Raw genomic sequence first — 24,557 nt, 5'->3', positions numbered from 1 at the left:
TGTAGGATATGCTTAATAGCAACCACTAAGGCAGGGACATCAATCTGCAAGGGAGAATCCTCATCAGTAACACATGATTCAGTGTCTGACAGGACCGTATGCTCCCCCTCCTCTTTGGATGAAACATCAGAGAGGTTTGTAGATTGTGAGGAGGACCCAGGGACATGGGGTAGATTTCTGTCTAACCAGAGACTGATTTAATTGCTGCAATTTGTTAGACAAATTTTCCACCCAATGCGGATTAACCATAAGGACAATATGTAGTGGTTGTGGCACCGGTGGTCCCATAGGGGGTGCAAGGCGTTCCACCAGAGTACCCAGTAGCGTGCCCAGGGTGGCTCCTGTATAATGGCAGGAGCTGCGGACTGATTGGGAGGTGCATGACAATTAATACACAGACCATCATACAACACTTCCCCCTCTGGTAAATCCTTAGAGCATGCTCTGCATGATGCAGGAGCTTCCACTGATTTACTGCCCTTTCTGTTATGACATTATGAGAGAAATGTAACAACAGGGCTACTTAGTACAATAAAGCCAGACAAATTACAATACCTGTGAATAGAATCCGGTATTATGTGACTGTAACACAGTAGAATATACGTATGTGAAAAAAAATTGTGTAATACTATATTATTTGACCCAACGCACCTAGCCCAGGGTACAGAATACAGTGACAGTTATATCTGGGAAACACTGAGAGTGAAACCACACAGCAGATACAGGCACACAGTCACAGGCAATGCAGAAATTATTATCACAATAAAGCTGCACTGGACTAGTATATATATATATATATATATATATATATATATATATATATACACTGCTCAAAAAAATAAAGGGAACACTAAAATAACACATCCTGGATCTGAATGAATGAAATATTCTTATTAAATACTTTGTTCTTTACATAGTTGAATGTGCTGACAACAAAATCACACAAAAATCATCAATGGAAATCAAATTTATTAACCCATGGAGGTCTGGATTTGGAGTCACACTCAAAATTAAAGTGGAAAAACACACTACAGGCTGATCCAACTTTGATGTAATGTCCTTAAAACAAGTCAAAATGAGGCTCAGTAGTGTGTGTGGCCTCCACGTGCCTGTATGACCTCCCTACAACGCCTGGGCATGCTCCTGATGAGGTGCTGGATGGTCTCCTGAGGGATCTCCTCCCAGACCTGGACTAAAGCATCCGCCAACTCCTGGACAGTCTGTGGTGCAACGTGGCGTTGGTGGATGGAGCGAGACATGATGTCCCAGATGTGCTCAATTGGATTCAGGTCTGGGGAACGGGCGGGCCAGTCCATAGCATCAATGCCTTCGTCTTGCAGGAACTGCTGACACACTCCAGCCACATGAGGTCTAGCATTGTCTTGCATTAGGAGGAACCCAGGGCCAACAGCACCAGCATATGGTCTCACAAGGGGTCTGAGGATCTCATCTCGGTACCTAATGGCAGTTAGGCTACCTCTGGCGAGCACATGGAGGGCTGTGAGGCCCCCCAAAGAAATGCCACCCCACACCATTACTGACCCACTGCCAAACCGGTCATGCTGGAGGATGTTGCAGGCAGCAGAACGTTCTCCTTGGCATCTCCAGACTCTGTCACGTCTGTCACATGTGCTCAGTGAGAACCTGCTTTCATCTGTGAAGAGCACAGGGCGCCAGTGGCGAGTTTGCCAATCTTGGTGTTCTCTGGCAAATGCCAAACGTCCTGCACGGTGTTGGGCAGTAAGCACAACCCCCACCTGTGGACGTCGGGCCCTCATACCACCCTCATGGAGTCTGTTTCTGATCGTTTGAGTAGACACATGCACATTTGTGACTTGCTGGAGGTCATTTTGCAGGGCTCTGGCAGTGCTCCTCCTGTTCCTCCTTGCACAAAGGCAGAGGTAGCGGTCCTGCTGCTGGGTTGTTGCCCTCCTACGGCCTCCTCCACATCTCCTGATGTACTGGCCTGTCTCCTGGTAGCGCCTCCATGCTCTGGACACTACGCTGACAGACACAGCAAACCTTCTTGCCACAGCTCACATTGATGTGCCATCCTGGATGAGCTGCACTACCTGAGCCACTTGTGTGGGTTGTAGGGAGGTCATACAGGCACGTGGAGGCTACACACACTACTGAGCCTCATTTTGACTTGTTTTAAGGACATTACATCAAAGTTGGATCAGCCTGTAGTGTGTTTTTCCACTTTAATTTTGAGTGTGACTCCATATCCAGACCTCCATGGGTTAATAAATTTGATTTCCATTGATAATTTTTGTGTGATTTTGTTGGCAGCACATTCAACTATGTAAAGAACAAAGTATTTAATAAGAATACTTCATTCATTCAGATCTAGGATGTGTTATTTTAGTGTTCCCTTTATTTTTTTGAGCAGTGTATATATATATATATATATATATACACACACACACACACACACACACACACACACACACACACACACACACAGTGCCTTGCTAAAGTATTCACCCGCCTTGGCTTTTTACCTATTTTGTTACATTACAACCTGTAATTTTTTATTTATTTTTTAAATCTGAATTTTATGTGATGGATATGCACAAAATAGTGTAAGTTGGTAAAGTGCAATGAGAAAAATTTATATAAAAAGGAATTTATAAAAATTTGAAAACTGGCATGTGCATATGTATTCACACACTTTGCTATGAAGCCCCGCAAAAGTTCTGGTGTAACCAATTACCTTCAAAAGTCATATACAGTAATTGGGGAAATGAAGTCCACCTGTGTGCAATCTAAGGATCACATGATCTGTCTGCATAAACACACCTTTTCTGAAAGTCCCCAGAGGCTGCAACACCACTAAGCAAGAGGCATCACACCATGAAGACCAAGGAGCTCTCCAAACAAGTCAGGGACAAAGTTGTTGAGAAGTACAAGTCAGGGTTGGATTATAAAAAAAAAAAAAATCGAAATCTTTGATGATCCCCCAGAGCGCCATCAAATCCATCATCTTCAAATGGAAAGAACATGATACCACAACAAACCTGCCAAAAGAGGGCAGGCCACCAAAAGTCACAGACCGGGCAAGGAGAGCATTAATCAGAGAGGCAGCACAGTGACCAAAGGTAACCCTGAAGGAACTTCAGAGTTCCACAGCAGAGACTGGTGTATCTGCACATGTGACCACAATAAGCCCTACACTCCATAGAGCTGGGCTTTATGGAAGAGTGGCCAGAAAAAAGCAATTACTTATTGTTAAAAATAAGAAGACACATTTTGAGTTTGCCAAAAGGCATGTGGACGACTCCCCAAATGTATGGAGAAAGGTGCTCTGGTCAGATGAGACTAAAATTTAACTTTTCGGCCACCAAGGAAAACGCTATGTCTGGCACAAACCCAAAACATCCCATCACCCCAAGAACACCATACCCACAGTGCATCATACTGTGGGGATGTTTTTCAGTAGCAGGGACTGGGAAACTGTTTCGAGTTGAGGGAAAGATGGATGGTGCTAAATACAGGGATATTCTTGTACAAAACCTGTTCCAGTCTGCCTGTGATTTGAGACTGGGACGGAGGTTCACCTTCCAGCAGGACAATGACCCGAAGCATACTGCTAAAGCAACACTCGAGTGGTTTAAGGGGAAACATTTAAATGTGTTAGAATAGTCTAGTCAAAGCCCAGATCTCAATCCAATTGAGAATCTGTGGTCAGACTTGAAGATTGCTGTTCAGAAGCGGAAACCATCCAACATGAAGGAGCTAGAGCAGTTTTGCCTTGAGAAATGGGCAAAAATCCCAGTGTCAAGATGTTGCAAGATCATAGAGACTTATCCAAAGCGACTTGCAGCTGTAATTGCTGCAAAAGGTAGCTCTACAAAGTACTGATTGACAGGCAAAGGCGGTCGCTGGGCGGGAGGGGGGTTTAGGGGGCGTGGACTGGGCAATGCAGGTATGCCCGGACCGTTGGGGGGGCGGGGCAGGCTGCGGTGGCTGCGTGACATCACATGCAGCCGCTGCGACCCTCACAGCGACGAGTAGCTCCTGCCAGCACATCTACAATCAGGTCTGAATTAGGCCCAATATAATCTGTAAAAGGTACTTTTTCTCAACTAATGCTGTCTGTATCAAGACATGTAGGATACTCAAGTGTTTGTAAAGTCTCAGTGCTGTGTACAGGCGGCTTTACAAGGGAGACTTTGCCCTGCAATCCCAGAGACCAGTAGCAGATATGCTCAGAAGACGGCGCCCAGAGTCTCTGTCAGTAACTGAGGAAGACTGTGAGACAGCTCCAGGGCCGGGAGAGGGGCTACAGGTCAAGCGCCACCTCCCCTATGCTGGACTTCCACCCCAGGTACTAGCGAGCCTTATTAAATGGGGTGTTAGTATACCCGACCTGTGCTCTATCACCTTGGTAGTCTAGTGGGGTCCCTGCCAGTGACAGTGTCCATAGCAGCGCCGCAACCGGTCTCCCTAGGTTGTGAATTATTATTTATTAGCAGTTTCTTATATAGCGCAGCATATTCCGTTGCGCTTTATAATTAGAACAACAGTTATAGAACAAAACTGGGCAAAGACAGACAGACATAGAGTTAGGAAGGCCCTGCTCGCAAGCTTACAATCTATAGGGAAATAGGCCTTGATAAACAAGGATAGATGCTACCTATTGCATAATGGTCCACCCAGCCAGAGACGAAGAAATCTTCAGAAAACCTTTTTCAGTACTGTCCAGGGCAGCCCTCCTGTCAGGTGACCTGCTGCTGCAGACACCAACTCGAAACTGAGCTCTCAGTGCCTGAAGGCGGGGTTATAGAGGAGGCCCCAATGCATCCTGGGACAGCTAAAGCTTTAGCGCCTGTTGGTGCCTCTGGATCAAGATCAACTATACACCCCCAATGTTTTCCCTGTGGAAACCAATGTAACCTGCTGCAGAAATATTAAATTAAGTAAATTGTGTTTATATGCCATCCTTAGGTGCAGATAAGTGGTGAGGGACAGGATTTGCTTCTGTTTGTCCACATATTTTATGAGTGGAAGCCACCAGCGCTGGTTTTGCCTGTTATATTGACCGTAAATCATTTTAATTGGTCCTGGACCACAAATCCAGGGCACTCCTGCAAATGCTTCAAGACACCCCTGAGTGCCACGGCAAGGGGACGTGTGTGTATGTGTGTGGGGGGAGGGGTCTGTTCTCTTGCCATTCACAGTAACAGCTGTAGGTCAGCTCTGCCTGGTGGCTGTCGGTGCTGGGGTGATCCTTATCTGCTATGGTGATGATATATCAATAATAAAGAGCAATTTCCTTAAACATTCCATTAAAGGTTTTCAAAGCCTGATATTTACTTTAGTTGGAAAAACAAGTTTGCACGAAGACAGAGAAAGCTGCCCATGCAATATGGTTAAGCTGCAAATCAACAGGCTCATAGCTATTTGATTCAACTCAGCATGCCATACAATGGGCTAGATCAAAGATATAAAGTTATTATGGAGAAGATAAAACATTATGTGATATTCTGAAGTCTGTGTATTGAAGGCTTATTCAGGATGGGATAAACCTATTTTTGAGGGCATGCATGAGTCAGCCAGACAAGAAAGATCCGCTCCTCAGAGAGAAATAGGTTCTAAGGAATTAAAAAATAAATATATACATAGTCATAGTCATTGTAAATAGTCATATGAAGTTCCCCCGCTTTTACATCTGATATAATTAACAATCATCTAATGCACAGGTTCTCAAACTCGGTCCTCGGGACCCCACACGGTCCATGTTTTGCAGGTTTTGAGAACCACTGATCTAATGTCATCTCTTGCTGGGAGTCTTTCCAGTGTTGGCCCTGTACTTGTCATATTTTGTGTGTACATTTCTATGTGGTAATAACAGATCTGATTTTGCCTTTAAGTCCTATAACTGTAATAAACAATAAAGCTGCACATCGATTGTATGTAGCGTGAGAGTGCGTATTGCTGTAGGTCTGATTGGGTGGGATAGTCCCAGCCTCTTCAATAGTCTGGGCAATGTACTTGTTTTTTATCAGTGTGAGATGATGTAAGCACCACTACTCCAACATCAGCACATGCTAGAGGCACCGCTGCTCCAACATCAGCCCAGGCTAGAGGCACCGCTGCTCCATCATCAGCCCAGGCTAGAGGCACCGCTACTCCAACATCAGCCCAGGCTAGAGGCACCGCTGCTCCAACATCAGCCCAGGCTAGAGGCACCGCTGCTCCATCATCAGCCCAGGCTAGAGGCACCGCTACTCCAACATCAGCCCATGCTAGAGGCACCAGGGGCGGAACTCCCGGAGACTATGGAGTAAGCAGCCGCCGGGCTCCAAGCCTGTAGGGGGCACTTCCTCCATTGTCCCGGGAAGAACAGATTGTCACTGGGGGTGCCAGTCGGGCAGCTGGTTAATTTACCCATGGCCCCTACTGCTTACAGGCCATGCCCCTTTCTGAAGGGGCGGGGATTAGTGAGTCACGATCTTGCAGGGAAGGGTGTTATGCCCGTGTGCTAATATAGCACTGTCAGCGTAGCTGGTCACAAGGCAGCATTCTCTCCCTGTGTCTGGCTGTCAACCAGCACTGTGCGCTCCGACTTTGCTCTGCAGTGACAGGCGCAGCGCAATCATCCTTCCTGACTCTGACATGGCTGCAGGTGCGGAATGCCCAATTTATAATCCCTCCTCTCTCTGCCAGACCCCCGAGTCTCCGCCCCAAACTGCTCTTTCCTATCTGCCACTCTCTTCTATTGATTCTTCCCCTCCTGTCCCTGTCCAAGACACACCACTCACCCTGAGCCCCTGCCCCCTCCTCTGCCCTATCTGACAATTATATTGTCCCTCGCCATGACTCTGCCCCCTCATCCGGTCTCTACCTCATCCTCTGCCCTATCTGACTATTCTAGTGTCTCTCGTCATGACTCCGCCCCTTCACCCCAAGTCTCCGCCCCCTCTTCTGCACTATTTTGTCCCTCACCATGACTCCGCCCCTTCACCTTGAGTACCCACCCCCTCCTCTACCCTTTCTGATGAGCTTTGTAATCTACTCCCTGCTGACTCTGCTCATGACCCCGCCCCCTAATCTCAAGTCTCCACACCTTCAGTCTATCTTGGTTCCTGAAAGGTGTGTGTATTGTGTTCCTGTTCCACAGAGCTCAGCAGGACAGGGACAAGACAGAGCCTCCTTCTGGGCAAGTAAGTGCCCTTTGTGAGTGTGTGAGGGTGAAGGTATACTTATGCAATGGGAAGGTGTGTAATTTGTTCTTGTCTGGTTGGGGAGTTGTATTAATATTGTCTGTGCTGGGGTGGTTTATTATGTGTGCGTGTGGGGGGGTTCTGTTCATATGCTTTGTTATATGTGGATCCCTGATGGTCTCCGCAATACCTAGTGCTCATACTGACACTCTGCATCACATGGCTGTCATGACGACGCTCTTTGCACTATCTAGTGCTCACACCGCAGCTCTCTGCATTACCTGGCGGTCACAGCAACGCTCTCTGCATTATGTCGGTCACAGCAATGCCCTCTGCATTATCTGTCGGTCACAGCGATGCCCTCTGCATTATCTGGGGGTCACAGCGACACTCTGCATTATATGGTGGTCACAGTGACGCTCTCAGCATTATCTGACGGTCACAGCGACGCTCCCTGTATTATCGGATGGTCACAGCTGATCTCTGCATTATCTGGTGGTCACAGCAATGCTTTCTGGCAGTCTCCGGATTATCAGGCAGTCACAGCAACTTTGGGTGCTGCAGCTGCTTAAGGTTGGTGATGGTGTTAGAGGGGGAATGTGTGTTGCAGGGGTTGGAGGGGGGGCACCAACCATTATCTTGCCTCCAGGCGCCTGGTATGAACTTACGCCACTGAGAGGCACCACTGCTCCAACATCAGACCAAGCTAGATGCACAGCTACTCCAACATCAGCCCATGCTAGAGGCACTGCTACTCCAACATCAACCCATGCTAGAGGCACCGCTGCTCCAACATCAGCCTATGCTAGAGGCACGGCTACTCCAACATCAGCCCAAGCTAGAGGCACGGCTACTCCAACATCAGCCCATGCTAGAGGCACGGCTACTCCAACATCAGCCCATGCTAGAGGCTCTGCGGCTGGTTCCTGTGGTGCGGGGCAAATTTCTTATTTATTTAAACCTTTTTACTTAACAGTATTCATCAAGAAGATAATCACGATGAGTGCCATAACTTCACTGCAGCCACATGTATATGCAATGCATTATAATATAGTGGAAATCATAATTTTATGCATACCACTTGATATACTTTATTTTATATTGCATCAAGTTCCACCAAGAGCTTAAAAGGGCCTCAATACGGGATGAAGCGCTTTGAGGAAGCTATACCAACTTGGGTGGGGTGGTTACCCATGCTTGACAAGCCTGGGCCAGATACTATGTACTCCCCCCTCCCTTCAAAGTTCTTTTATTGCATCAATTATATATGGAGCATTGAATCAAATTTTAAAATGAATTATAGTTTTGTGAAAAAATACAAGGACTACATTTTCAAACAATGCGAACATGACAAGATTTTAAGTAAATGTTTAATAGGCACAAATCCAGAAACAACGTGTACAGAATAAACTTGACATTTGTTGTATGATCCTGAAAGAGACTAAATGTCACCAATTGCTAATTTCATTATAGTGTAACATACTCTGCATTACGTTTAATTCAGTGACACTGTACTCCTATGTAAGTGTTTCATAAGCTGGAGTCTACATGTTACAGTTACAAAAGGACAGGTTATAAAAAAATAATGTATTCTGCAAAGCTAATGACTGCAGAAGAGAACAAGTATAAACCAAACTATAGGAATGTTTTTGAAGTTATCATGCCATTCACTCAGTTGAGTACACTGCCTGTTTTTTAGCTCATTATTTTTTAATTGTAATGTCTTCTTAAGTATTCTATCACCTCCCTTTATTCATTTATTGTCACAAAGCAGAGCAACACCCCTCATTGTCCAGTGGTCGGGCACAAAGACAGTTCTCAGGTACAGGGAGAAAATGTAAGTGAGATCAGTCCTACGTGGCTTCTTGTACACTGGGCAGGAGTAGAGGCTATTCATCTGTTTCTTGGGGTCTGCAGGGCCCATGGTGCTCACTGCATAGACATGAACTACAGGCAGATTAGTAAACAGCACCTGGAAAGAAACAGTGAAACATTAATTACAGCATTAAATGCTACTCTGATTAAAGAGGCATAATTTTTATTACACTTCCACATATATTCATGATTAAAAGCATATAGACCTATATTTTCAAATTAAATCTACTTATTTCTAACAACTAGTGTATACTCCAAGTCACAGTTGACAGTAAAGTATGTCATTATAGAATGAGATGCTTCTAATTTATCAGTGTTGTAGATCTGGTCCCATTAATGAATTTGAAGACAACTAATTGTACAGATCAAACTACTGTACTTTAAGGATTACTGCAATCTTCAATACATTTTGTCCTAATCCTTGCATACCACAAATAATTGAACAGAGAGCATCCCTCTGGTCAGGGACGTCTTTTCGTATGGGCTCAATGCGCACTTGCCCAAAGGCCCCAGGAGTATAAGGGTCCTAGGCTGATAGCCTAGGGTCCCCTCTTTCCAGGGGTACCAGATTTTTGAAAATCAGCCCTAGGGAACCAGAGATATCTGACTTCAAAGCAGTGGTCCCCATCCAAGCCTGTTAACTGCTCTTCCCAGCCAGATATCTCGGGCTCTGTATGACTAAGTTTTTCTGAGGGTACATTTCAAAAGCTGGGACTCTCCATGTTTGTTAGACACTGGCAGCTTGTCTCTACTATGCCCAGAACCAGAGATATCAGCCTTCTCGCAGCTGGTCCCTGCTCAAGCTCCACATGCCTAATATGTAGTTTTATATATTTGTTGGTGGATTGCTCTGGCTCCTGAACTCTGATCCCCAAGTCCCCAGTTCCTCCTGACAGGTGAGACACTATAATTTTTTATCCCATGCAAAGCTAAGAAATCTTTTTCCAGGAACTGGAGATATCTGCAGTCAAGCAAGCTGCTCTCTCACCAGAAAATGATGAAAATTAAGCCCACTCCACTATCGGCCCCTCCCTTACGTATTAAACACCCCCTACCACCCTGGAAGTCATGTACCGGGGCCCCTTCATTCAGCCCAATGCCTCCTTCTACAGTTTTGTGTTCTCCCTCCTGCCCCATCTGTGCAGTAAAGGAGTAATTAGCAGAAATTACTGCTCCAGGTCCTACATGCTGAGCGGAAGATAGAACACCCCCTACCGCCCACGGGACATCAAAGCTGCCGCTGATAGCACCCCCACCCATGGAGGATGGGTAGGGGCCCCAGTGTATTGCTGTGCCCAGGGGCCCATACTGCTGTTAAGACGGCCCTGCCTCTGGTGTCACTCTGCTTTGTGTGTTCTCTAGGGTGAGCATTGAGCATACTCAGAATGAGTGGAGAAGAGCTATATGTATCAACAAACAGAAAGCTGACATAAGGGGAGATGTATAAAACATTCGAGAGAAAGTAGAGAAGTTGCCCATAGCAACAAAACAGCTTCTATGTAGTTTTCATTTATCTAGCCCAGTTTATAAAATTACAGATGCTTATTAGTTGCTATGGGCAACTTCCCCACTTTATCTCTCTCAAAGGTTTGATACATCTCCCCATTTGAGTGCTAGCCACACCCACTTTATTAAACAGAACCAAAGAACCCACAGCACACTGAGAGGTAAATCACAGATCCTAGCTGGAGGCCCCTGTTGTGGCTCAGCTACTATAGTTACTGGAGCATGCAATTGTGAATATTTTCTCACAATCTGACACATTGTCCATGTATATATTTTTTATTTTTAACAATAGTATTTATTGGACTACAGATACCCAATATTAAAGTATCAAAATACTACATAAAGTATAATAACAGCATTACTAAAATATAAAAAACAATACAAAATTGACTTCTTTATTTTTAATGTAGACTAAATTAGAAAGTATAGGATTCAAAAACGTAGGCAAAAGAAAGTATAAATTTCCGTAATTGCCAGTAGTGGGCATCCCAATGTGCCTGAAGCTGGGCATACTCTATACAATTATCTGGCAGATCATCTGCCAGATAACTGTAAAGTGTATACGCAGCTTAAATGTTAGAAAACAGTTCTGTAGCATTCACAGGTAAAGCATACAATGTTTCCATAATGCCGATCCACAAATGTTACCCATATTTACACAATAGCAGAATAATCTTTGTTCCAAGTTTTAGCAATGCAGCATTTGGCTGCCAGGTAGGTATGATGAACCAGAACGAAGATAATTGTAGGCATGTTAAAAGGTTTGCAAAGGAGAAGAGCCAATTAAGGATCTGAATTCATGTCTAAACATAGTGATGGTTAAAATGAAGACATATTTCCATAGAGACTGTACTGGAGGTCATGCCCGGCAGACATTTAAGTATTACTTGGCACAGCGACAGCCTCAACAAAAGCTATTTAGGCACCTACTTGCCAATACTGTAGTAGTTTCAGGTAAATTGGAGTCGGTAGTAGAATGTTCGGCGCAGAGCATTCCTCAGAGGAAAAGCTCATTTCCTCTGAAGAAACAGTCAGTATATCTGAACTAAGAAACGCGTTAGAACTTACTTTCACACTGCTGAACCTATGGAAAGATATTGTATTTCATTATAACTACTGCTAACAGCCACTGACAGCCTTAATTATCATTGGCTTAAACTGGCACATTGTGAGCTGTAGATTGCTGGGTTTCCCTCTTCGTGTCTCCAATAATTTGCTTACAGCTGCCTGTCATTGATACTGCTGCCCAGCACCACCTGAGAATTACCGGTGCATTGTGGACAAAGGACGGATAGGTTCCGTGTGCAGCTGCTATTTTCACTGTCAGCTACTGTACAGTCATTTATCAGCACCACCGCCTTGCTGATGTCCGGTTAACTGTGTGTATAATTACTGTGAATCATACTGCAGGCTTCTACTTGTGCCTGACTTTCTAAATCTACTGAAAGGCCAGTCAGCTTTTAGATATCCAGCAGCTTATGGATACTGGGACCACACAACAGAATGTAAGGCTACTTTCATGGCTGATTAAGGTAGTTAACAGTTATTCCTATTTCTTATTCAACTGTCAAAAAGGAAAATGTTCATGGTTTTATGCCGATACATACTGCAGTAACCATATCAGGTGACTCATACTGTAGCTACTTTCTTTCAAACACTTTCTTGGATCACCAAAATATCTGGTTGCAATTAACAGATCTACAAAGTTGACAGCTCCTCACTTTTTTATTTGTACATGATTTATGAGTGAGGATAAATGCTAGCTGTCTTACATCAATATTTAAATTGACACCATTTGAGATGACTGAATACAGATGTGTCCTCATACATCTAGCCTCAATACGCCATGCAGCGTGAGATGCCTGGCAGGAGTGAGCCGCCAGGTCCTGTGAGACTCTGCTAGCATTGGGTGTCTTTTTTACCAAAAATGCACCTTAGTTGCAACGCAGTGCGGATATGCAACACTTTCATATCAGTGTGTCATAATATTGTATTGGAAAGCCGCACCCGCTGCACTGTAGTGCTTTATTTGCAGATTCAGAGACTCAGCCACACAGAGATATACACGTATCGCATATTAAACTAATCAGCAAAGTCTCCTGGTACGTCCTAGTCTCACTACGTTGCGACTAAGTTGGATTTTTTGGGTAAAAGACACAAAAATAGACACCCAGCGCTTGCAGAGTCTTATGAGACCTGGCGCAGCAAGAGGCGCTGTTTGGCACGACTGCAGCAACAATGTATGAGTACACATCTGTACATCAGAGAATTCTAAGAACACTGATATTATTATGGGTTTTATTTTTTCTCTTATTTATGTCATATTTGTACATACAGGGGGTCATTCCGACCTGTTCGCACGCAGCGGTTTATCGCTGCGAACGGGTCCGGAATGCGCATGCGCGGCGGCCGCAATGTGCTTGCGCGACATTGCCCGGCGACAGGGGTTGCCGGGTTACGTTGCGTCCAACGAAGAAAGTGGTCGCAGAGCCGACCGCAAGAAGATTGACAAGAAGAAGGCGTTCCTGGGCGGATCCGGACCGTTGGCTGCCGTTTTCGTGGCGTGGTAAGGAAAACGCAGGCGTGTCCAGGAGAACGGAGGGCGGATGTCTGACATCAAAGCCGGCTCCAGCATCGCAGAGATCGTCGCACAGGGTAAGTAGGTATAGGGCTGGTCTTCTTTTGCTTGAAATTTTTTTTAGCTTAGCATGGCTGCACAAGCGATCGCAGCCCTGCTAAGCTAAAATACACTACCCCATAGGCGTGTACTAGTTGATCGCAGCAGCAGCAAAAAGTTGCTGGTTGCGATCAACTCGGAATGACCACCTCAGTACATATGTTCATGTCTTTCTATAAGTAGATACAGTGTATTATTTATGGACAATAATTAATGTCTTTTAGACTCAATGTTCAATACATTTTTATTTAGTTTTTAAAAAATCTGTTTATTAAAAGTTTTCAGTAGCCAACATATCACAAAATACCAAAAAGGAAAATTGATACAATTTAGGGTAGTGAGTCAGTTCTTAAAAGTAGGCATAATGAGGGCTAACAGTCCAAGCAAATAATCCAGATTTGTCTATACAGTACGTATGCCAAGAAATCCAATGATAAGGCGCCGCAAATCAAAATGTAAAGTCCACATTTGAAAGATATAAACCATCCAAACATGTAGAAAATAACAAAGTGCCATACATAAAGTATATAGTAAAAAAACAAAACAAAAGGTCAGACCCAGCTTGAAATCACAGAAACACTTTGCTTTACCCTAAAATCATAGCAATAAATCAAATATGTAAAGAACCGACAAACAGTGATAGGAACAAACAAAGAGCAAGACAAGGGGGAGGAAAACACGAAGGGGAAAAGAGGGGGGGGGAGGGAGTACACGTTACACATCGCAATATTTAAGGTAAATCCCTTAGGAAAGCTGTCTTAACATAAACCAGCTGGTGGAGTCAAATGCCTGTAGTATTTGAGATTGCGTTTGTGGAGGTAGGGACTCAATGAGAGAGCCCCACTTTTTGTTAAATTTTATTACCCCCTTTTCTACAACAGGGAAGGCTGCCCTCCTGTCATAATATAATATTTTAAGCAAGAGTTATTGCATTGTAGATAGAGAGGGTGGGCGCTTATCAATCCAATGCAAGAGGATAGTCTTTCTGGCACCTTTATAATAATTACAAGTAACGGTATGATAGAGTTACTATGTGGGCCCAGATTCAAACTACAACAATATAAGCAGAGGAGGACTAAAGGGTCTGGTTTAAGCTGCAATGAAAAATAGTCTATTAATATAGGCCACAACTTTATTCCAAAATCGAGCTATCTTATGACACTGCCAATAATTATGGTAAAAGGATGCCTTGGGTGAATTGCATTTAGGGCAGTGCCCATATTCTGCGTCTACCAGATGACTCCTTTGATATTGAGAAATATAGGACCTGTTTAATACTCAGATGTGGAACTCCTGCAACATAGCAGTGCAAAGGTGTCTCATATCTGAGTCAAAGTGTAATAATAACTCATTAAATTTGGGGGAAGATGGGGATATCCTTCGACCAACTGTTGTGTGTTTCCCTCCATATAGTAACACGGTTATTAACAGCTAACAGGCCAACCAACATTTTAGTATGATAAGAACGGGTGTTATGATTCCAGTACTTCTGACCAGAGGAGATCTTATGACAAAGGCCAGAGTACTGGAAGGGAATGCTGGTTACGGGAGCAGGAAAGCCTAGTAACCCCTGGCGCCCTAACTCCGTTGTCTCGCCCGTGTTATCAGAAATCCCCTGCGAGACTATGGTTGCTTGAGCCCATGGCAGCCGCGTTTGAAGGGCGGATTATGTCTGCCCAACTCCGATGCCCCCTCAGGTCTTAATGGGAGACAAAGGGAAATCCGAGACAGGGTGATAACAAGGGGCCCTCTGACTAAACAACCAGGCCAGGGGCTACAAGCTAACTAAACTTAAACCAGAAGTATGTGCGGACAAACCGCCAGGGAAAAGGACAACCAAAATCCACTAATCCGTTACTCCTACCCAGCACCGCTGGATACCAGAGTGGATTTGTGGGAGCGGAATCCTCCGCAAAAGCTCCGAGACTCAATATAACAAATAATAAATAGTAAGCGGTCAAGCCGCAACACACGGCTACGCCGCGACTCACGAACACCACAGGATGTTAAAGGTGCTCGGTCAGGACTCCAGGAACAGATGACAACTTCCGAGTACTGGACCACTGAGGACAGGAACGACCGGATAGAGCAGGACTGGAAACACTCTCTGCAACAGATACAGCAAACAGGAAGCTATTACCGGCGTCTGTGAGAAGTCCTGAGAGTGCCTTTAAATGGAAGCCCTCCAATCAGGTGCCAGACAGGGCTAATTACAAACATGCCGTGCAGCTGCCATACTGCACGGCCAGGAAACAAGTGTGGTAATTAACTTTGGACCCAGCAACGGGGAACGCGGTCCGACAGTGACGTCCCCGTTGCTAGGGTCTGTGCGGCTCCGTGCGCCCGGCGTCTAGCGTTGCCAGGGAGCCGGCGGCTGTCCGCGTACGGCGTCCCTGGTTGCTAGGCGCCGGGCCGCACTGACGAGCGGACCCTCGGCGCCTAACAACGGGTTCGCAATGAGTTAAGAAGTTGTACTAAGGGGTCATTGGCTAGTATGGAAGAAGAGAAAGAAGGCAGGGACTGTACATAATGGTATAGTTGTAAGTACATGTAAATGAACTTATTGGAAATGTCATACTCTTCCTTAAGGGATTGGAAGGATTTAATTACACCTCCAGGGTCAAACACATTCTTAATGGTCATTATACCATGTTGTTTCCAAACCGTAAAAGTCCCACTCTTCAAGGCCGGGGTGAACGAAGAATTACCACATATAGGAATATAGGGAGTAAATTTCCAAATACGTTTAATCTTTAGATTAATTGCTTGCCAAGCGGCATAAGTGTCTCTAAACAGAGGGTTCAATAGGAGCTGCTTAGGAACCATCTTACATTACATATGTAGTAAGGCACTTGGAGAATAATGCATAAACAGTTCCCTTTCAAAAGGTAGAGATGTGTAGATAGACCTGTCTAGTAACCAATCAGATATATACCTAAAAAAAAACTGCATGAGAAAACAATCCAAGGTCAGGAACACCCAATCCACCATCTACCCGAGGCTGTCGAAGCTTGGCCAGTGCTATCCTAGGTTTGCCATTGTTCCATAGAAATTTCGTGAAAATTCTTTGTAAGAGGAGGACATCCCATTTAGCTATGGCAATAGGAAGCATTTGCATGACATATGTGATCTTGGGAAATATTACACTCTTGAGAACAGCAACTCTACACAAAATAGATAAAGGCAGAGACGACCAAGTATCTAATAATTTGGGGATAGCTTGTAGGACGTGGGCAAAATTGACTGAGTAAAGATTGTGAATGTCTAGAGGGAAATAAACACCCAAATATTTAAGGACTGGGGTGGCTAATGTAAATGGGAAAGAACGGTAAGTTTACGGAACTCGCTAGGGTCCCCTGATAAGGGTAAATACTCTGATTTGGCAACATTAATTTTGTAACCTGAAAATGAACCATAGAAATCTATAAGTCTAAGAGCCCCTGGGAGCGAGGAAGCCAGGTCAGACATAAATAGCAGCATGTTGTCCACAAACAGAGCGACTTTGAACTCCACAGTACCGACCCGGATTTCCCGAAATGCTGAGGACTGGCAAAGGGCGATGGCCAGCAGCTCAAGAGCAAGCGCAAAAAGGAGTGGTGAGAACGGACAGCCCTGCCTGGTGCCCCGGGAAATAGAAAAAGGGTTAAAAATATAGCCATTACAGGATATCTGCGATGCAGAATTTGTATAAAGTGAGCTCAAGATTGTGATAAAATCCTGAGTGAATCCAAACCGATAAAGTGTAGTAAATAAATGGTCCCAGGACACCAGGTCAAAGGCCTTCTCAGCATCAAAGGAAATAATAGCCGATAAGCCTGGAGCAGTAGTGGAGCGTTGCCACTAAGCCGTGGCCAGTACCCTTCGAATAGTAGCAGTGGAGTGCCTCCCCCAAATAAAACCCGTCTGGTCCTCATGAATCAGGGAGGGCATAAGTAAATGGCCGAATTAAAGTATAAGGGTAATGAGTGAGTAGATAATATGTAATTATACATATCAGTAAGGGGTTCACTAATTGTATCAGAAAGAAGCCTGTAGTATTCTCCACTAAACCGGTCAGGACCAGGGGTTTTTCCTAATTGTAACTCTTTAATAGTCCTCTGAACTTCCTCCAAGGTGATGGGAGCGGTAAGGGAGGCCGCAGAATCAGATGACAATTGGGGTGGGGATATATTTGACCAAATGTTATAGCTATTTTGTGTATTAGAGGGCGAGGCAGTATATAGAGTGGTATAAAATAAGTGCACTTCCTCAATAACCTGTTCACTAGAGGAGGTGTAAACACCCGCTTCTCTACATAGACGTTTGATGAGAGTAGGCAGACGAGGGCCCCGGAAGAGATTGGACAGCGTTTGGCCAGTTTTGTTGCCATATTTATAAAATTGGTAACCTTTGTTAAAAGTATAGCGATCCCCCATAGCCGTCCATACTTTGTCAAAATGGGTTTTACATTCCAAATAACTCTGCTTATTAGACGGGGTAGGGGCAGCTTTGAATCTACGAATGAGTCAGTAAGTCTTAACTGCGCCGACTTGAAAGTCTCTAAAAATTTCCTCTGATTATCTGTCACAAATGAAATAATATTTGCTCGAATCAATGCCTTAGAGGCTTGCCAAAACAGTGCAGGATTAGCAGTAGCATGATCAGCATTGTCGTGAGCTTAGTCCAGCCAGGATGTAAGAATCCTGTCACGAAATTTCAGGGAGGAGGCTAAATGGGCAGGAAATCTCCACTGCTTAAAGGAGCCCTTGTCTACAGGTGTCGCCAAGGAGATCCACACAAAGGCGTGGTCAGATAGGCCAATCGGTTCTGTGTAGGAGTCTAAAACTCTCACATAAGGGACATCGGAAGTGAAGATATAATCAAGGCGGGGCAGTGATCCATGGGCTGCCGAAAGGCAGGTGAAGTCCCGGTCTATTGGGCGCTTGGCCCTCCATACATCCGTCAAATTAAATTGTTTCATAAAATAAGAAATACCAAATTTAGGCGGGAATGTGGATCGCCATTCAGGGTACTGACAATCCATTGCATGGGAAACCACTATATTAAAATCACCACAAACGAGTTAAAGTTAGAGGATAGAGATGAGACAAAACAGAGCGGAAAAACAGCTTATCATAGCGGTTAGGAGCATAAATGTTGCACAAAACATATGGGACGTCATACAGTAGTGCCTCCACAATAAGGTAGCGACCCGCCGGGTCTACATTTGTGGATGTCACAGAGACAGGAAGGATGCTTTTTACTAATAGGATAACTCCTCTTGACTTCGAATTCCGCCACCAAAACTTTCCATTCCATGGTATTTAACTTAACAATTTCTGAGGGGAGTAGATGTATCTCCTGCAAGAAAATCTTATCTAAGTGCAGCTTATTCAGATACAGCAGTATTTTTTTTACTTTTAATGGGGGAATTGAAGCCCCCCAATATTCCAGGTGCCTAATTTAAATTGAGCCATAAGAACACATTAAAGCATATAAAGAGTACACGGAATATACAGTTGAAATAACATAAAAGGAAGCAATATAACAGTGTACATATAGAGGAGCCCTAGAGCATATAGTTGCCAGCCAAGCAGGGGAGTGGGAGTGGGAAGAATAGATGGAGAGAGACGCACAGGGGGAGAGAAGTACAAACAGAAGAGAAAAACAAACATATAGTACACAGAATAAACAAAACACAGCAGCATGACAAGCATACTGCCCAAATAGCAAACCGTGAACTTCCGCTGAGCACAGGTGTTAAGTGCTCGCCAAGTGTCCAGCTTAACAGCTCCTAACGACACCCAGCTGTAGCTGAAACAAACGTCAGTAGAGTCGCCTCCAAAGAAAAAAACATATGTAGAAGGCTGTAAGGAAAGTATTAAAAACAGGGACCAAAAATAGAATCCGGATAATCAATAAGCAGCACTTAAAGCGAGGGACGCAGGTGAGTCAGCACGAGAATATGTGTCCAATTCCTGTAGATAATTCTCCGCATCAGGGGCAGATGTGAAATCAGTGAAGCCGTCACCAGTGTAAATCCGGAGACGAGCCAGGAACAGGAGAGCAAACTTTCAGCCTTTTTGTATCAGAGACTGACAGACCGGAGAGAATGCTTTTCTAACCCTGGTGACTTTTGTAGAAAAGTCTTGAAAAATCAGCAGCTTATGACCTTCCCAGGACAGATTCCAGTGTTTACGGGAAGCAGACCAGATCTACTCTTTGTGGACATAATTAAGGCATTTAAATATAACAACTCGCGGTCTGCGATCAGGTGTATTCGTCTGCGGGCCTAAGCGGTGAGCTCTTTCAATAATGAGGTCCGGACCACCAATAGGTATATCCAGTAATTGAGGAATAGTCACACTGAGAAACTTAAAGAGATCAGGTCCTTTTAAAGTCTCCGGCAACCCCACGACCCGGAGGTTATTCTCGACCTATTTTCTAGATCGTCAACTTTAGAAAACAGCTGGAAATGAGACTTCTGCAATGCAGAAAGTCCGTTTTTAAAGTGTGCATATCTTGTAAATTATTCCCAGCAGTATGTTCAGTTGTGGACACACACGTTCAGCCAGCTTTTGCACCTGACCCTCAATTGCAGCTCTGCTCTGCTGGAAGAGGTCTGTTTGTTTTTTTTAACATCGATTCCATAGCCTCAGCAATCGCATGTACCACTTCTCCATAAGTAATATAAGCATCAGAGGTACCTGCAGGGGTGTGAGAGAAGAGACTTTCCTCTGTGGGAAGCAGCCCAGGTCCCGGGTGTGCAGTTGCTTGCGCCATCTTGGATTCAGATGGGCGCCGGTCAGTGCAGTTTCTTTGTGCTTTTCCTGGCATCTGAGGGGTAAGAAACCTCTCCATACAGGGCAGGGGAGCCTGTGGAGACTCTGGAGGTCCTAGGAGGCAAGCTGGAGGATGTAAAACATCCGTGGAAAGAGGATTTAGCTGGAGACAGAGCAGAGCTGCTCACAGAATGGAGGGCAGGGCAGGAAGTCCATGTTCAATACATTTTATACTTCTGCGATCACTACTTTTGTTTTTTATTTGCGCCCTTAAGGTTAATTGGTGGTCAGCTCCTCAATATTGAGTGAGCAGCCCTTGGATTGATTAAAGCAAGGTCTCTAGGTGCCCAAACAATTTCCTTTTCTATTCTTAAGCCAAGCCTCCCAGTGGAGCATATGGGGAGTTACAACCTTTGTTATAAAGGTGACTAAAGCTAATAGAAGGTAGTAATGACCAATTTCAAGTGTGGACTATTGCAGAGACTCACAAGCAGTGTTTGGATTTTTCTAGGGACTCTTACCAAAATAAACCAATTGCTATACTACTGAGAAGTTCCTAGATCTGATCTTCAAATTGCTCCTGAAGATACACAAATGCTTGTAGATGACCAAACTGGAAACAAATGCTTGACATGTGAAAAGTCGCAAGAAATCCACCAACAGGAGTATTAAGCCTAGATTCCGGTAGTAAATCATAGATACCACAATTTGCCTTCAAAGTAGCCATGTACTCATAGCTGCAAACTCTTCACCAGAAATATCTCTAACCCCCTTCATGGTGAATGGAACATCAGTTAATTCCCATTCTTCTTTTTGTAGACTGATTTAATGGCAGATTTTTTTATTTTATTTTTTTACACAGGACAATATATTGTCACTTTATATGTAATATATCCTATCAGATTACATATATAGAGCCAAACTGTTAATTTTACAAACCACAATGTGTGGAATAATATTGTTTAGCATAATGTAATAGAAGCAAAAGAAACTTATTAAATGAAGAAGCTTCTAAAACTTCAATCACTTTAGCTGTTTCATTGTCCTGGGAAAACAGTTAATTACAATATAATTGACCTTATTTATCACAACAGCAGCAACACTCCAGTTTAAGATATCTTTGTATCTTGGTAAGTGGGCAGTGCTTGTTAAAGGAGTCTGGAACTGTCTACTTGCAGCAGTAATGAGATATGTGAATGAGAACACAAATCAATGGATTAATCAACTCCATCACCTTTGGATGATTCTGTTTCCAATGACTACAGATGAGGAAGAATGGTCTGTTTTGCAAAAAGCCAGAGAATACCAAAGAAGAGACAGTTGGAAAGGAACTACAAATTACATCTTGGGTTTAGTTAGTGCTCCCATATTTTTCAAACTGAGTACCAAAATAATCCTATGACATAACGTTCATCTCTGTAAAATCCACTCCTTACTGGCTGTTAAAAAGCATGTAAATTTAAACAATTTGCATAACAAATAACACGACCTAGGAAATGTAAAACTTCGTTTTATTTCTAGTAGTTATAGCTAATCAGTATCATGAAACTTCAGTAAAAATACTGTGATAAGCAAGGTATTGGGCTAGTGTGGTGGCACAGTGGTTAGCAATGCTGCTTCACAGCACTGAGGTCTTGGACTTATTTCAGGGCACTATCTGCGTGGAGATTATGGGGCAGATCTATTAAGCTCGGTGAAGTGATAAATTGTAAGGTGATAAAGGACCAGCCAATCAGATCCTAACTGACATTTTTCAAACACAGCCTGTGATATGGCAGTTAGGAGCTTAATAAAACTGCCCCTATATCTTCTCTCTGTGTTTCCATGGGTTTGTCTCAGGGCTCCAGTCTCCTGAAGCACAAATGGAGCATGGACTAGCAATTAAGATAGTAATAATTGTCTATAAAGTGCTGTTTAATATGGTAATGGTGTATAAATAATAAGATGTAGCAGGACAGTAGGTTTAACAGCTCTTTTCAGCAAGCGAATACTCTTCACTTATATAACAGAGTTTTGCATGGAAGGGAACACATATGTTATAAATACACGTTTATGTGCTGAATGCCAGAGCACATGAAACTGATGCACAGATGAAAAAAAGTGATGGCAACCATGGCAACAGTTCCAGTGTTTACTTTCATTTTCTGCTTTGTCAGGATCTTGCTGGTCGCTATAATTATGGTTAACAAAACTGCTCCCTCACTGTTACCAGTACACCATCATGTCTCCTATTAAAGCATGTAGTGTATGGGTAATATGTGGGAGCATGGGGTTAAGAATTCACAGCAGGCTTCCAGACGGTAATGAAGATTTGATTTTTAAAGTAAATTCACCCTATTTTTATCTGGATTTAACTTTCTCTTTATCATTCCATAAATATTTATGAAAGGATTATGCAAAGAGAACAACACTTATTGGCATATTTTAAATTATTAATGTGAACAGCGGCTGCTGAAGTTAATAATGAAATTGCAATCTAGAACGTGAATTAAATAGTGCCCCTGCTGGACAGATAACAAGCACCGATGGTCTTTCTCAGTCTTTTTCAAATAAGCTAGATGTCCCCATTATTTACTGCATCTATATAAAAAATAATAGTTAACTGTATTATATTGTTATATTTCATCTTTTATATTAAATTAATTTTTGTTTTTATTGCACTTAATTGATTTCATTTATTTAATATATGAGAAAAATTGGGAAAAGATTGACTTTTGCAAATTTTCTCTTAACTAATTAAAAAAAAATAGTTCCAGCCCTTCTAATATATTACTTGTGTGACATTATTTAAATTAGGTTTTGATCACTCCAATACCTGTAAAGCCACCCAAACAGGTTTTTTTGTCCTCGATTGGCATACCAAAATAATTTGGCACCCTTGTTTTTAAGTTTACAGGCAATCTCTCATGCCCTTCATGGGCAAATCCAAGATTGTTCTACGTCTTTTCATCAAAATATTCATAAGCTACGTACAGTATGTGCAAACACCTGACGTGATGTGTAACAGAGAACAGTCTCTATACAATCTGCCAACTGAGAAATCAGAGCATGCAGGCGGTCAAAAGAAGAAGGTAAATTGGAGAGGACAGGCTCTTGAGGTGACAGAGGAGACTGGAGTGTCAGGACTCAGGATGTTGAAATGACAGGGGGCAGGAGGCTGAAGAGACAGGAGGCTGGAGAGACAGGTGGGAAGGAGGCTGGAGTGATGGGGCAGGAGGCTCTGGAGACTGGGGGCTTGAGTGATGGGGCAGGTGGCTGGAGTGACAGCGGGGCTGGAAAGATAGGAGTCTGGATTGGCAGAGGGCAGGAGGCTGAAAAGACATGTGGCAGAAGGCTGGAGGGGAAATTGGGCAGGAGGAGACACAGGGGGCATAAGTCTGGTTGAACCGCTTGTACAATGTTGACACTGGTTATATTCCTACACAAACAGGCATCTTCTGGGCGATGGGATTTCCTACAAGAACAGTGAATACCGCCATAAGACATAGTCTGCCCAGGGAGGATCAATTTCTTCTGAGGCTCCCCATTGCAGAGAAACCACCATAAAGGTAAGGTGTAATTTTATTTAGTACACACAAAAAAACTGTACATAACAAACTACAGTGTGTGATTTGGGCCCATTCATAAATATAATAAATACTGATAGTTCTATGAGATTATGCACTGTAGTGAATAACCCATAGTCCTGGGAATGCAGTATAATATAATATAATATACAGTATGTATAATAATAAAGTCAGTGTTGGTGAGCGTGAGGCCATCTATATTTACTACATTAATGCACTGTACATATGACAGGGGACCCCGTACACACCAGTCAGTGTCTAACACTCATGAGAACTGCACTAGTTCTTGTAAACGACAAATAAACGCCACAGTAGAAAAAAAGTTCAATTATCTAAGTTACAACAACTGGGATGACATATGTGTTCGTTACTTTTATTCTTTTATTTTTTTTACAGCTATATTGAAGTTTGAAAAATACTAGATTTTAAATGTTATTTTTACACAAGAAAACATTACTGTATAGCAGAGATGTATCAAGCCTTGGATAGAGATTAAGTGGAGTAGATGACAATAGCAATGATTCAGTTTCTGTCATTTCTAAAGGTGTGTACACACGGTGAGATCCTTGCTGTGCCTGATTTTGACTATGCGATTTCCCTTGAACTCCCCCAGAGCCCAGATAGTACAGATTTTGACTATCTGTGCTTGAGATTTTGTCTATGTACGATTTTGACTAAGCGCCAATTTTGACTATACTTTGTACTAGATAGTGCACTAGATAGTCAAAAGATTGACTTGTCTGCATAGTCTATTTAGTCATGCGATACCGACCCTGTGGGAGTGCACATCGGGATCAAATCAGTATCGCAAGCTGCATAACACCATGAGATATGTACTAACTTTCCTTACGATTTTGACTATATAGGTAAAATCTTACAGATTTATCCCAACATGTGTACTAGTGGTGCAAGTAGAAAAAATGTCTTACAGGTACTGTGTGCGACAAAAAAAAAAAAAGATTTTACTCACCGGTAAATCTATTTCTCGTAGTCCGTAGTGGAT

At 43.4% G+C, this 24,557-nt stretch overlaps 1 protein-coding gene across 1 annotated transcript in view; it reads right to left on the bottom strand.

Moving 5' to 3' along the window:
- Positions 1–8,522: 8,522 nt before the first annotated feature.
- The window catches only part of LOC134929613 (dynein axonemal heavy chain 5-like), an 837,675-nt gene continuing 821,640 nt past the window's right edge, over positions 8,523–24,557 (bottom strand). Inside the window, exon 77 of the mRNA XM_063925200.1 lies at positions 8,523–9,141. Within this exon, the coding sequence (XP_063781270.1) occupies positions 8,923–9,141 (219 nt within the window). The 3' untranslated portion in view covers positions 8,523–8,922. The remainder of the gene's footprint in view (positions 9,142–24,557) is intronic.

This window comes from Pseudophryne corroboree, chromosome 5 (genome assembly GCF_028390025.1).
Source record: "Pseudophryne corroboree isolate aPseCor3 chromosome 5, aPseCor3.hap2, whole genome shotgun sequence".
Taxonomy (NCBI): domain Eukaryota; kingdom Metazoa; phylum Chordata; class Amphibia; order Anura; family Myobatrachidae; genus Pseudophryne; species Pseudophryne corroboree.
The sequence above is the reverse complement of the archived record's forward strand: the minus strand, read 5'-3'. Positions and strand labels throughout refer to the sequence as shown.